Raw genomic sequence first — 15,789 nt, forward strand, 5'->3', positions numbered from 1 at the left:
ACGATGTAGATTCACACCATTCGTGTAATCATACATGTACATAGGGTAATGATGTCTGTCTCATTCCACCATCTTTCATACAGACTTAATTCTTTTCAACACAAGAGAATAAATCAGTAATAAAAGTGACCAGAGCCTTTGCTGAACTAAATTATATCTTCTTGGAATTCAGCAAGCAAGGACAAGAGTATCTGACCGATATGTTAGACTGAGAAAAGTAGAATCTAAATATTTAGTTCAGTTAAAATATGATTTTATTCTGTGATTCTGTTCCTGAGAGCCTTAAGGGGCCTTTAGCTCATAAGTGATAGGAAACCTTGAAAGGTTTGTTTTTCATATGTAAAGCCAAATGATCTACTGTGGAATGAGTATGAAGATCTGTTTCAAGAAACCTGTTTACCTGCACAAGGAGATTAGTACTAATCCCACATCTATGAAAAATATATAAACAGTAAATATAAGGAATGCCAGTAATGAAAGGCAAATATGGAAAATTATGAGATTGTAAGACTAATATCAAGGAAATTAAATCTTAAAGACTTGTAAAATGTACCAAAGACAAAAGGATTTCTTAAAAATGTTGTTCAGAGTAAGGCTCACTAGTTAGAGAGAAAGATGGTAAAGTATTAATTGGTCAAAGAAAATAAAAAAGGGAGGGAGGACAAATAGAAGTGTTAAACTTCTCTTCTTAAACCTTTGTCTTTCTCAGCAGATAACATAGAATTCAAAATAGAAAGGGCAGAACATATCTTAGGGGATACATGAAGCCCAAGATACATGGGCCATCAGTTCTAGATTTCCAGGTCAGGTGAATTACAGTTTCCAAAGTCTCCCTTTTGTCCACAGATCATGCCCAGACTTCTGAACCTATCATTTAACAGATGCTACAATCTGACCCCCACTTCATCAGTCTATATAAAGGTTACTATCTTTGGGGCCAGATTTGAATTTCAAATTGGCTTTTTATGAGGAGAAGATATTGTATGGTTTTGTAGAGAAAGAAAGAAGAAACTATGTGTCTGGATCTCCCAGGACCTCAGGGAAAGCTATGACTCAGCCCCCATCGGAAGAATGAGAAGTGTGGCATTGTCTCACTTCTGGAGATGACAACTAGGATGCCACCTCAGACCAAGAGCAACTTGAGCAGCCACATTGTCTGGTCCTCTCCCCAGAGCAGGGGCTCAGAGATTTCTGCAGTGGTCACCATTATTAGGATTCAGCTTCCCTTTTCTCCTCTTCTCTCCTTTCTGCATTTCCATTCCTGCAACCAGCCATCCAAATTCCTGTCTCTGCAATTCAAATCCTCAGAAAGACAGCCTCGATTGACCCAGCATGTCACTACTTCTCCCGTTTAGACAAAGCTTTCAGGCCAGGTCAACTTAGCAGTTGCTGGCTTCATATCAATGGGCCGCCCTCCTGGGATAAGTTTTTGCCTTTCTACTTACCAGCTATACACATAATGTGGCAGTTCATGTGGTGCTACTGCAGTCACCATAGTCATCACCTCAGACTCTACTTGGGGTGGGTGGGCATGGCCACTATGGTGTCTCACTGAGCCAAATCTGACAATTAATTCTTCCCACTGGAAACCCTTAGCTCTTGCTGGTTCTAGCTCTACTCATCTCCATCTGATTTGCACATTCATTCACCAGTTCCCCCATTCAACATTTATGGTATGCCTGCTCTTTTCTGGACACTGGAGATAGGTAAACAAATATGATATAACACTCACCTTTTAGGAGTTCATGGTATAATGAGGGAGATACACAAATAACTCTCCTTGACACCTACTAAAATAGAGGCACCTCTGTGTGGTATTGTGGGAACATGGGGAAGGGCCTTGTGTCTTTTGGAGAGGAAAGGAGATGAAAAAGGGACATTGCGTTGAAGGTGGGGTGAGAAGGAGCCCCTCACCACAGTGGGAGGGGCATGTGACATTCGCCAGGATGCAGTTTTGGGTCATGGAAAGCAGTGGAGACAGGGTCCACTACCTTGACAGGTGGGAGCTTGTTCACACTGCTCATTTCACTATTTGCTCCCCAGGCTTCTCAAGTATCTGGAATATTCTTGGCCACAAACTGTTCTCCTGGTTGATGTTTTGATGTTTCAGGGTGTAGTTTCCTCTGATGGAGCTGCCCTGGTATAGCTGCTGCCACCCACTGACTGCAAAACCCCATCTCATGAGCAAAATCATCTTACCAAGAGCGAAGAATACATGTTTCTAGAACTTACATAAAAAAGGATTTCTTGATTCTAACAGCAAATGTTAAGCTCTGTTTTAAGTAAATAGTAACCTAGGAAAACCCTTTTCATGCAGAAAAAAAAAAAAAAAAAAAAAAAACCCTGACTGCATTCAGGTATTATAGAAGTCCTAAGGATACCAAAATTATTTTCTTAATCAATTCCTGATGCAATGTACTCTTTGCCTGTTTATGGCTGAGGGGTGTTTCTCCTGTCCTCACACCTACCACCTCTCCTCCACTCCATAGCACTTTCACCCTTGATTCCCGGCCCACTGTCCTGAGATAGGAGAGGCTCAGTGTGTTGGATGAGCCAGTGGAGAGCCAGCATCCTCGTCTCCCTGGCCATGTGGCAGGCAGAGCATTCTGCTTGCCTTTCAAGGATTTCTTGGGAGGATCATTTTCCCATGGGAAGGACGGTGGATGAGCCTGAAAAGGAGCAAGTAGGAGAGTTAGAAGGGTTAGAAAGTGAAAACTGTGGAATAAAGAAAGTCTCACTTCTGTCTTTTCTACTCCAGTGATTTCCTGCCTGTTTCCCTCCAGTGTCTAATTTGTAGCGTGATCAAATTTTGGACCTATTTTCCTCCAACCCAAAAGATTTTTTTTCTTCTTAGAATATTATTTAAATATTCCAAATTTCCCTTAAGACTTATCAGGCTTCCCTGAAAATTTTAGAGTTTCAAAATCCAAATTTAAAAGACAGGCAAATGTTGACATCTTACTAAGCCTTCCATTTCCATCTTACCCAATTGGAACCCACCTTCCCCATGAAACTTTTGCCGCCTTCGCATCCTACTCTACCTTCATTTTTTTCCCATTTAAAAATTTTTGTGTTGCCCATTATACCTACTTCTCATTTTGACATTCAATTACATAATGCCCTAAGTTATTTAACTATTCTATGTGAAAACCTTGTCCCCTCAAGTGATTATAGACTGTTTGGGGGAAATGAACATCTTTTTTCCTCCTTTTATTTATCCCCCAAGCGTGGCCCCACAGCTCGCTCAACAGGGCTGTAGACAGAGTAGATGTTGAACAAATTTTTACTAGAAATTAAATTAACCCTGTACATGTCATAGTTTTACCTCATTAGCCCTCTAACAGACACTGGCTTTGTTGACCCTTTTTTTTCTCTCTCTTTAATGGAAACTATAGACAAGATCCTTTTAGTAAAACAATCTAAGTAAGCATTTACCCTTAGGTCTGGTTGGATTTTTTTGGCTCTTAGCATGTGCCAACTTATAAACTTACATGATGTTTAGATCCTACCTCAGGCCTGTAATGGAAGGGAGAGAACTAGGAACAAAGGAACAGAGACAAACAGGCTCTGTTGCTTACTGATGGTATGAATTTTGATCAGCCCTAAAAACTAAACCTCAGGTTTTTTTCATGTGTGGCTCACAGAGCCTTATCGCCTTCCTCCACTTACTTTTTAGGACACTTTAAGAGTCACATGAGTCTCAGATGCAATGATAACATCTCTATAGACCAGTAAAGCACTATATTAATGTAAGAGATTCTAACATCAATAGTAATAATAACGGCTAGCATTTATGGCTTACTGGGTTCTTGCTGTGATCACTGTGAGTGCCCACTGTATTCCAGGCACTATTTAAGGAGTCTGCACATCAGCTCATTTAATGCTCACAGCAACCCTCTGATGCAGGTATTATGATTCCTGTTTTGTGAATGCAAGAACCAAAGGACACAGAGAGTTTTAGCAGTTTGTTCAAGATCTCTCAGCTAGTGAGTAACAGAGCCGTCAGGCTCTGAGGAACCTATGGCTGCTATGGAGAGACAGGGACTTGGGGTAAAGGGCTCAAGAATAATGTAATCCAGTAATAAGGCCATCTTTTGGGGCAGCAAACGAAGGAGAAGGTGAAGCTCCTGATTCAGTTGGCTGATAGCTTTGTGGAAAAAGGCCACATTCATGCCACAGAGATAAGGAAATGGGTGACCACGGTGGACAAGCACTACAGAGATTTCTCCTTGAGGATGGGAAAGTACCGGTACTCCCTGGAGAAAGCCCTAGGAGTCAACACAGAGGTGGGTAGAGGGTATTGTCTACAGGGGTGTCTCCCTTCTCCTCTTCTCAGCACCACTGCCCTCATCACCATGGAGGTAAAGAGCATTTCCAGAGAAGTCCTTCTGAGCTGTTGAGCCCTGTTGCCTGCTTTTTGAGTGACAGGGGAGGGATCTTGCTGATCCATTCACCTCTAGTGCTCCTGGATAATGTTCCATATAATGCAAAATTGGCTGGCCAAGAGCAAGGCCTGTTGCCACGGAGCAGTTTTTCTCTGTGTAGAGTTAATTATTGACTTTGAGGACTAGCCCCTTTATTTTGGCCTCATCAATATCATCTTTTACTCAATTAAGTTAATGATTAGAGTCCCTAGTATGTATAATAGTGCTCTTTCAAGAATAAGGGGTACAATTTGTACAAAGGCTATTTGACATTTCAACTGAAAAGTGGTACTGTTTGCCATGAAGCAAAGGAAGACTGACTTTTAATCTCTTCTTTATAATAGGGGTCAGTACCCTATAAATTAAGAGATAAATACAGCCTGGCAATTTAATCCTGGGATTTCTAATTTGTAAATCATTAAATAGGCTCATGCTCTGAAGCGGAGCAGCCTAGAGAGTGAAATGGTCAAACCACTATGAGCTGAAGCAGTTAACATCTCCCCCGGGCTCTAATCTGAGTTTCTTTTAGGGGGTTCCATTATGCATAAACACCAAATGATGGTTGAAATAAGTAGGAACGAGCAATTAGAAAGTTCAGTCATTGTTCAACCACTTAGCTTTTTATTTCCAAGGGAAATTGCTTGTTTAAATAAAAAATAGTTTGATTATTTTCCTTTGGCAAATGAAACTTTATTTGTCTTTATGTGTTTCTGTTTCACATTATTTTGCTGGTGAAGAACCAATCTTGGACTAATTTATGCCTCTGTATGTTTAGATTTAATCAGGAACAAAGGCCTCTGGGACATAGACACATAATGTGTATTGCTATGGATATTAGTATTAAACATTTGAACTGAACCTTTTATGTTTCCTTTTTGGAAAGAAGTACTACCCCACAAAGAAGAGTGCTTGTGGGCGGGTGTTAGTAGGATTTCTTATCCTTGCACCCTTCTCCATTATATCTTTCTGTTTTTCTGCTTTACCACCTCCCCCACCTCGGGTGAGTGACTCTTCTAAAGCTTCTCCAAGGTGACTTCTGTGATCCTTCTACATGTAGGATAACAAGGACCTGGAGCTGGACATCATCCCAGCAAGCCTGTCAGATCGTGAGGTCAAATTAAGGGATGCCAACCATGAAGTTAATGAAGAGAAGCGGAAGTCAGCCCGGAAGAAAGAGTAAGTGCTATGAGCTCCCAGGGCAACCTCAGGCTCCTTGTCACTGGGCTTGGTTTTCACTGCCACCTGTCCCTTTGGGCAGCAAGTGTGTCCTTTTAACCAGAGAAGGGTAGACAGGCATGATGCTTCCCTTGAGAATATGGGCTCACTGGAGGCTTCTCAGTCTCTCCCAGCTGTACTGCATCTGAGTCCTCTCCATGGATCAGGAACTTCCTAGAGTACCCTTCCTCTTCTTGGATCACCACATTTCCCTTCACAATGTCAGATCTCAACAGTGACTCAACCAGATGCTTTTGTCTCCCCATCCAAATTTAGTTCTCCCTTCTGGTTTCCTAATTCTAGCCTCCCAGCCCTGAAATTGTGAAGGAAGCTTTTGACTCATCCTTTCCTTCCTTATGTCAATCCTTTCTGCAAAGTTGCTTTCTGTCTCTGCTGTTGGTTTTACATCCCCACAGACTCCTGTTTGCTAACCTCATCACCAGAAATCTGAATTATTTGAAAAACTTGCCTTGGTCTTCCAGCTGCCAGCCCCTGCCTGGTTTACCTGCACAGTGATGCCATATTAGCTGGTGTTTTGTTGTTGCTAATACCAGCATCCTTCCAACCACCTCCTAAATATTTTTTATGGGCTAAACATCATCCAAACAGCCTCACACACATTTTCTATCTTCCTATAAGTTCTCTCAAATAGCTATAATTATTCCCATTTTTAGTATAAGAAATCATACTTAGGAAAGCTAAGGAACTTTTTCACAAACTACACTATGTGTAAGTAATGAGGACAAAGTTTAAACCAGCTCTGACTCTTCATCATTCTGTATTTTATTTATTTCCATATGTTCCTTACCAGCTCCAAATTTCACATGGTTTTATGCTGCCCCTTAGATAATGACCAAACTCCCCAAGGTACTGTCATTGGGACTCACCTAAGTCAGTCTTATTTCAAAATACTTCCCAGTTCAAATGACACACTTCAGTTATAACACTTTCATTGTCTCCTTTCAGGTCCAAGAATAAGTTACATACAGTTGTTCATGCAGTATTCTTGACCTAGAACCTTCTTCTTTTTGTTTCTTTTCCCCTTTCCTTTGCTCTTTTTTTCTGTGTGATTTTATCTCTTTAAATACTTTTTTTTTGGTAGCACTGAGTATTGCATGCAGAGGCTCTCTACTCTTGAGCTACAATCCCTGCTCTTTTTTGTTTTGATACAGGATCTTACTGAGTTGCAGAGATTACCTAGAATTAGTGACCATCCTGCCTTAGCCTCCCGAGTTGCTAGATTGCACCCAGCAATGCTGTTGATTCTTTAAAATCCAGTTCATGTCCTATGTATCTATGAATTCTTTATGTACAACTTCTGTTGTCATTGGTTCATTCCTTTCGGAACTTCTACACTTCTTCTCTATACTGATTCATACTTTTCTTATCTAATTGATTTCTGGACATCTCCCTAACTAGATTTTAAATTCCTCGAGGACAAGGAGTATTTTACTCTCTTAAGTGAGCCAATAGTTTATACTCTCTTAAGTGAGCCAATAGGTTAGTAATGAAGATAAAAAAAATTGGTCAAGAAAATTTTATAGGATATAATTGTATATGGAAACTGAAACCTTTGAGAGAGGGTAAAAACTTATCTAAAATCACATAACAAATAATAACAGCTTCCTTACTTGACTCTGAGATAAACAATTGAGTCGGAAGAAAGTAAGACACACTTTGGGAGACATCCCAGTGGCAGGTAGCCCCACCTCTGACTTAGTCTAGGTATTCAGATTCCAGAATCTGCCTGGTGAGTTATAGGATTTTAAAAGGAAAGAAGACATACCTAGCAACTGGTCCAGTGAATGAATTGTGGAGGTCAGATGTAAAGCTGCCACGTGTTTATTACCAGTTCAACAGCAGCCCAGAGGAGCATTGGCAAGAAGACATAGAAGATGCTGGCATTCAGACATTTTGGAAGAATCTGAAGTTGTCTGAGATTTTCATTAAGTAAACTCTGTTTTCTAAGAATAAGAATGATAAGGGACCAGAATCAATTTAAGAGAGCTGGGACCAATTTAACATTAGCTTCCAGCTCTGTTCTCTAAGTACAATCAGTCCTTCTTACTTGTGAACATCTTCCTAAGATGTTCCACATCCTCTGATTCAACTAGCCATGGGTCAGAAGTATTCAGGAAAAAAGCTGTCCCTGTACTGAACATGCAGACTTTTTTCTTGTCACTATTTCCTCAACAGGACAGTGTAACTATTTATAAAACGTTTACATTGTCTTTTTTCTTGGGGTGAGGTATTTCTTGCGGGGAGTAGCCTAGAGATGACATAAAGTATATCAGAGGAACTGCACAGATTATGCAAATAGTGTGCCATTTCATAGAAGGGACTTGGACACCTGCAGATTTTGGTATCTGTGGCAGTCCTGGAAGTAATCCCCTAAGGATACCAAAGAGGGTCTGTATTTCAAGATCTTGATTCCAAGTAGGCAAAACACATTTTACTTTTTTGGTTGGTTGTGGGTAGATGTTTACCTGTATTTCACTTTAATCAAGACTTATTGATTCTTAAATGATGGAAACAATGAACACTGTTAACCTTAGAAACCATTTCTTGAAACTCTGCTTTCTTTATGGTGGGATTACAGAGTCACACACATGCAGAGACCTCTGGGGGATTTGTGAAGAATATTTTGACAGACTACTTGGGTGATGCTGGAAAAAATTAGTACATCCTAAGATTAAACAGCTCTGTCTAGTTTACTTTATCAAAATGAAATCGAACCACAGTTTCCTTGGAGCCAAAGCTGGTCTGGAAAGCCAGAGATTGTTTCATTTGGAGAGTGCATATGGGGAAGGCTGCATGACAAACCACCATAAATTGGGTGATTTAAACAACAGAAATGTGTTTTGTCAGAGTTCTGAAGACCGAAAGCCCAGAATCAAGGTGTGCGCAGGGTTGGTTCCTTCTGAGGTCTCTCAGGGAGGGATCTGTTCCAGGGTCTCCCTTCAGCTTATAGGTGGTTGTTTTCATGTTCCCCTGGTGTTCTTCCTGAATATATATGCAAATTTATAAGGGCGTCAGTCATGCTGGGGAGCCCACCTACTCCAATACTTCAGTGACTCTATTTCCAAATGAGGTCAACATGTGAGGTACTGAGGGTCAGTAGTTCATATAAATTCTGGGCGTTACAGTTCAACCCATAACAGGGAAGGAAATGAGATTACACTAGACCTCCTCCTGGGTTCTTTGTAGGACAACAAATAACCCTAGGAGCATAAAGGATGGGTGGATAATAAAACAAAATGGGGTAATGGAGATAAATTATGAAGAAAGACAAGTAGAACTACAGGAAGCACACGGAGAAAGAAACCCAAGGCAGTGAAATCAAACACAACTGTTCAAAGCCGATCAGTTTATGTTCCTTCTGATCTTCTTTCTTTCCTAGTTTCATAGCAATCTACAGATTTAATCACTGAATATTTCCAAAGCATCTCTTGTGTACCAGGCACTTTGCTTACATGATCTTCTTTAATCCTTGCTGCAATCCTGCGTGATCAGCTGTTTTATAACTAAGGACTTGGGGCTTGGAAAAGCAATTCCTACTTCTAGTAAAGGACAAAGTCATAATTCAGTTCCTGATTATCTAACTCCCAGACTCATACACTTCCCACTCTTAGTGACAAACTTCTGAAAAGGGATGATTTTTTTTCTTGCCATGCTAGGGATTTAACCCAGGGCCCTATGCATACAAAGCAAGAGCTCTATTACTGAGCTGTACATCCAGCCCAAAGGGAATTTTTCTTATCAGTCTTTCAATTTTAATAGAAAGGTCACTGCTAGAACAATGTATTACTTCAAGAAAACTCCATCAAGATAAAGTTTTAGGAAAAGTTGCTATTCGTGTGGTATTTCTTGTGAAGTTTCCAGAAGGGGACAATAATTCTTGAAATTGTCATGTGAGAGAACACCTGGAATTAGAGGTTCTCATTATTAACTATGCAAAAAACTGATATAGAAAATATAAGACAAATATATATGTATATATTTTGTGCTAAATTAGATATCATATGCCAGCTAGCAAACATTATTTCTAATAAAACTTTGTGGAGTAAAAATTAAAGTGAACACACTACACTGAAAGCCTGGATCATAAATTTAATAATTGTTCAAGATCATTGTGTTACTTCAGGGCCCACCAAGGAAGAATCCTCTCCTTAAAGCTACAAGGCACAAACTTCTCTTTATGGTAGACTGAAAAGCAGTCACTTAACATTGTTAACTTAGGCTGAACATGCTTAGTTCTGTGCACTCCAGTTTGTGATGCAAATAAATTCCACTGGAAATAATGCCTACATATGTAATAGGACAGTCTAGGTCAGAGGTCAGCAAATTGTGGCTCATAGGTCAATTTGACTTATTGTCTATTTTGTATACCCTGTAAGCTGAAAGTTATTTTTACATAAATGATTGGAAATATTCAAAAGAAGAATACCATTTTGGGATATGTGAAAATTAGATTAAATTCATATTTCAGTGTCCATAATAGTTTCATTGGAAAAGTCTCATTGTAACCCAGCCACACATATTTTTGTTAACACATATCTATGACTCCTTTTATGTCGTACAGCAGCAACATTGAGTGTGTGACAGAGACTGAATAACCCACAGATACTTATTTTCTGGCTCTTTACAGAAAAAATAATTGCTAAACCCTGATCTCTGTGATATATTGGGCATCCAAGCCTAGCTTTGAACTTCCACTGAAGTTTTCTTTCAACCTAAGCCTGGTTTCACTTATGGTACTGAGTAGTGTTTTGGTATAAGTCTCTAAACTCTGCTGAACAGAATTCATTCTAGGAGGTATAAGAGAGATGAGTAAGCTGGGTTTCAAGTTATCTTGTTGGTGAGATTGCATATGAAATATGAACAGTTCCACATCTTGTGAACTGTGTGCACGCACACACATGCACACAATTGAGAGCATGTGAATATTAGCACAGAATCACAGTACTGGGGAACTAAAGGGAGAGAGATGATGGAACCAGCTGAGTACAAGTGGTGCTCCTATGGTTAAGAGTGACCCATAGGAGAGGGAAGGAGTTTTTTGTTTAAGTAGAAAAATAGGACACTCAAGAATGATAAATGTCGGGGTAGAGAAGTGAAGTTTGAAGGAAGGGAGGCTTTATATCTATAACCAGCTGAAAGCCCATTTGTTTCCTTCTAGATTCATTATGGCTGAACTACTCCAGACAGAGAAGGCTTATGTCAGGGACTTGCATGAGTGCTTGGAGGTAAGTCTTGCAGTAATCAGTTCCTCCTTGCCATTGTCAGGTCCTTGAGAGGAGTTTAGTGCTCTTGTTCTTCTCCCAGAGAGTAACAAATAAAAAAAGAAAAAAAAAGCTGGGGAAATCTTTCTCCCAGATTCAACAATAATTGCATGGGAGTTTGAAGTGCTTTTCAAAAGGGAGTCTCCAATTCTTAGACTAGAGCTAAACCCAGCAACCCCCCAAAAATGTATGGAAGGCATTTTGATTCAAAATCAAAAGGACGACACACTCAGTGAACTTAAAATTGGATCTGAAAATTCACACCCCACCACACACACACTCAAATCCATACACATTTAATAGATAACAAGCAAACTGTATGTGCTTGCTAAAGTTCAGGATGATGGAACATTTGGGTTTTGTTTCTTTCTGTTCTACTTATATAACATTTCACTTTTTTAAACTACGTATGCATTCCCAGTTCAAGTCTTGCCCCACATGTGTGAGGGCCTCTTTATTTGTCTGAATTTCTTGTGGTGTACTTGCTAATGATACAACTGTTGCTGTCTTACAGACTTACCTGTGGGAAATGACCAGTGGTGTGGAAGAAATCCCCCCTGGGATCCTCAATAAAGAGCACATCATCTTTGGCAACATCCAGGAGATCTACGATTTTCATAACAAGTAGGTTGGTGGGGGGTTCAGTGGAGCACTCCTGAGGCCACAAATACCAGACCACAAGGTTCCCAACAAATTGATCAAGGCCATTGATAAATCTCACATCTGACTTGGTACAGTCCTACCTGGTCAGTTCTCTAAGTTAGTCGTTGTCAGACTTCTTTCTCACTAAACTTTTCTCCTCAATTGTCCAAAATTCCTAGTGCTGAGTGAAGACAGCTGTTCAGCACTGTCCCTCCACAGTTCTCCTCAGGGTCCTAGCAGGCAGCATCATCCTCTGCCCAATCATCGTGCTTTGAGCTTCTCCTCATTAGCCTGTGGGAAATCTTCACATTAGAACTCCACTTGAGGCTAGCCATCCGGCTAGCCTTTGGGTTTCAAATTTCTTTGAAGTTTTCTTTCACCTAAATATTTCCTCATCCCCAATTATTCCATCATTCCTACCCACAATCAAACAATAACAGAAATAATCAAAATGTTAAATATAACACATTTCTTGACAATGTAAACAGCCGAGCATCAATCAACACTATGTTTTGAAATAAGTAGAATCATGGAGACCTTAAACCTCACAGCCCATTTTTCCAGCTCCCAGCTTGTTTTAAGAATCTTTTTCAGGGCATACTAATCATGTATTATGTTAACAGAGTGTCAGTAAGAACATAGTAAGAACATAGGCATGATTAGTTATATGACAAACCAATGGAAATAACTATTTCCAAAATGCAAGTAGAGAGGATCTTAAAACACAAGAAAAATACTGGCATGAAGACTTCAAGCTCTCAGGAGCCTGCTGTAGAGAAGGCTGAGTCAGACTAGTTAGGGATTTACAGGAGCTGAGATGTAGATGCTGGAGATAGAACAGCCAATTCCCAGAGTTCCCAAGGAGGCCATGTGTGCAGATAGAGAACCATGTGGGACCAGGACTAGAGCAGCACCATTCAGTGGAGATTTCTGCAGTGATGGACATGCTCTAGATCTTACTGTCCAACATGGTAGCCACTAGGTATGGGTGGCTATTATAAGAAACTGAGTAATTTTATCTAATTTTAATAAATTTAGTTTTAAATAGCCACAAGTGGAAAGTAGTTGCCATACTGGACAGCCCAGTACTGGAAAATGAAACCTTGATATGGCTTTGTGCTAAGAATGACCAAGAGGCAAGTGAGAGTTGGGGTGCTAAAGGATCCTGGGCTGTGAAAGGTCTGATTAAGGGTGGGAAGTCACTCCCCTCTTGATGAAGGATCCCTGTTATGTCATCAAATGGCGACAGTTTAAAGAAACATAAATATGTAGCTCCCATGACATGCTAACCTTGTCAGATTAGAGCAGGAAGCTCTATGTGGGGGAAAAAGCCCTTTTGACTTTCCAGAGTACTTAGTAAAAGTTCCCAGTTTTTTTTTTTTTCCCTCTCTTTTTTTTAATCATAAACTTTAACACTTCCCATTTGACCTATCTGGAAATCTCTAGACACAGAAGTTTTCTGTCATCATTCCTGTATTCTTGTCATTAATATGATTCCAATAAGTCCATTCTTGACCATTGATCCCAAATTCCATCATCTGAGCCCAGCTCAGTATCATCCCATCTCCCCCAGGAATGTCTGAGAAGGCATTGGACTGGCACACGGTAAGTCCTGTTACTTTACTTGTCTAACTGTGGTCTCTAGGATTTAATCAACTAGTCTTACTTTCCCCATGTTCTTACCAAATGGACCAAGTAAAGAAATCTCAGGATCACAACATGCACTTCCCATTAGCCCTGCTTGTGCTAAATCACTTTATAAGGGAGAGAATATTAATTTCAAAATCAAACAATTATAACAAACTTTCTAGCACAGCTATGCCTCTTTCTGTAGTTTAATGATATTACTTTAGTAAACCATGGTAAACAATTTTGTAATTTTTTAATAGCTGAAAATCTACCAACCAGTTACAAAATACAATGCTAAGAAAACCTTTCAAAATCAAACCATATAGAATATTATATTCTGTAAAAGATGAATAAGAAAAACTATCAAGAACACAGCTACCAAGCACATGTTACCTACTTAGAACATTATGAAGAAACAAGAAGGAAATGAAAACCATACTCTGAGCAACAAAAAAATGTCATAAAGATTAAGTTTTTGTCTTTTCATAGAAGTACCTTTCTGCCCTCCTACCAGCCAGTTTACTTCTTGACTATATAGTCTGCAAGCTCACAACAATTTGGAAGCAAGAACTTGAGCAAACAGTTCAAAGAGCAGCATAAAGTAAGATCAACAGGAAAGACGACAGATAAATGGCAAAAAATAAAAGGCAATAAAACAAACAAACAAACAAACAAAAAAAACCATAGCGGTCAGGGGTTGCTGGGTATTGCTGCAAAAGCATCCTTTATCTCATAGGGTCCAACACAGCCAGTCTATTACATTGTAGCATAATAATTGATATTAGTAATAATCCTGAATCATTAGTATGTTCTCCATTTAAAGCAAGAAACTCTGTAATGTATTTAGAAAGCTATTGACCAAAAGAAATTAATGTTTTAAATTATTCACAATTCAAGGGAACATCCAAGGATCTCACTCTGTATATTAATTTCCTACATTATCTGGGGGCTCAGGATTTACTGTACTCCTAATGTATGCTTTCTACTTAAGCCAGACAAATTTCAATTAATGGAGAACATATCACACTCTAAAATCTCTAATAAATAAAAGAAAAAATGGAACTTGGCCCAACTTAAAAACTGTAAGGTCTGTCAACTCCTTTAGGGACCATGTCTTTCACTGCATAATCCAATACCTGGCCTGCAGTAAACATGTAGTATTTGTTGGGTGGGTGAATGGATGGCTGGGTAAATGAATGAGCTAAAAATAAAGTTACATTTTGCAGATTTATGACTAATGCCATTCAAGTCATAATTCACTTTTTACTTATGAAATGCTCAAGACTGAGGAAAAAAAAACTCTAGGTATTACTTTTCCCCCATCACTACTAGAGCCTCCTAGACAAGCAATAGAAATTCTAGGTGCAGAAGTTTAATGGGAACTTCTTAATGAGAGGACCTTTCAATTGTCTTAATACCTATTTATTCTTCAGGAATACAGTACTTCTCAGAAATAGTTACTTCTTAACCTGAAAACATCAAAGAGTTCTTTTTTAACTCCAATTATTTGTATTGTTTCTAAAGTTTCAATTAAGTGTTATCAGAGAATATACCCCTTCTCATTTCAGCTGTGTAGCTCAGATTATCTGCCTCTATTCCAAAGAGATAGGGGAGGGAGCGGGGAGGGAGAGATTGAGATAGATACCACCTGGATAACTTAATTAGCTGAGTTACTAGGAAATTAGCACCTAGAACAAGGAATGTATGATTAAATACATAACACCTCAGCTACTTAGTAGTGACCCATCTAAATGATGTCACTTGGAAAAATGGCATCCAAAATTAGGTGTGTGTGTGTACATGTGTATGTTTGAGTGTGTGTGATTTGTCTTAAAGATCTTTGTCTTTATAGGTATTGAATGGAGGAATTACCAAGCACCAAAATTTCTGTAAAGAACAATTCATTATGTAGAATTTAATATCTACAAGCAGTAATTTTGCCCCAGTTGGAGGTCAGAGTGAAATGATACTTAGTTTTACCCTTCACTCTCCTCTCTTGTGTTTGTCTCTTTTCTCCACAACTGAACATGAAGATCATGAAATTTGCCTATCTACACATGCAATTTGCCTATTTCTGTTGCATTTTGTCAGCCTTCCAGGAGCACTCAGCCAAGAGTGTGTTTCCTAAATAGATCCCCAAAACCTAACCTACAACTTATAATTATTTTTTAAAGTCATTTGTTTTCATGTTGCCTTCATTATTGGACATTCAGTTTTGGTCAGGATAGTCTTTTATTTAAAGTACTCATCACTTTCAGTTAAATCTGAGTTTTTTCCTTTTTAGTTATTTGGTGACATGGTGGTACATGAATCTGAACAATAATATTTTAATAAAATTTCTATAGGGAGGGCTCAGAGAGTCCTCTCAATCATCAAATACAACCCTGTCCATTTAAGGACAAGGAGAATGAGACCCAGAGAGGAGGCAGTGCCTTGCCTAGGGTGTGACACCTCTCTCTCCACCCCATAAAGATCAGGCATTAGATTCCGGGAGGGTTAGTCTCATTTCTGTGCTCTCTCTCTCCTCCCCACTCCATAGAGCCTCACTGTGGCTGCTAAATAACTCACACAGCTAAACCAGCTTTCATGTGGATCCT

At 39.4% G+C, this 15,789-nt stretch overlaps 1 protein-coding gene across 22 annotated transcripts in view; it reads left to right on the forward strand.

Annotated features, from left to right (window-relative positions):
- KALRN (kalirin RhoGEF kinase) overlaps positions 1-15,789 on the forward strand; it is a 647,130-nt gene that overhangs the window by 398,676 nt on the left and 232,665 nt on the right. For all 22 annotated transcript variants that reach the window (XM_079156104.1, XM_079156093.1, XM_079156099.1 and 19 more), the window contains exons 22-25: positions 4,104-4,286; positions 5,482-5,600; positions 10,819-10,885; positions 11,436-11,545. In XM_079156104.1, the coding sequence (XP_079012230.1) occupies positions 4,104-4,286; positions 5,482-5,600; positions 10,819-10,885; positions 11,436-11,545 (479 nt within the window). The remainder of the gene's footprint in view (positions 1-4,103; positions 4,287-5,481; positions 5,601-10,818; positions 10,886-11,435; positions 11,546-15,789) is intronic.

The sequence above is a fragment of the Sciurus vulgaris genome, assembly GCF_902686455.1.
Source record: "Sciurus vulgaris genome assembly, chromosome: 10".
In the NCBI taxonomy this organism is placed as follows: Eukaryota; Metazoa; Chordata; class Mammalia; order Rodentia; family Sciuridae; genus Sciurus; species Sciurus vulgaris.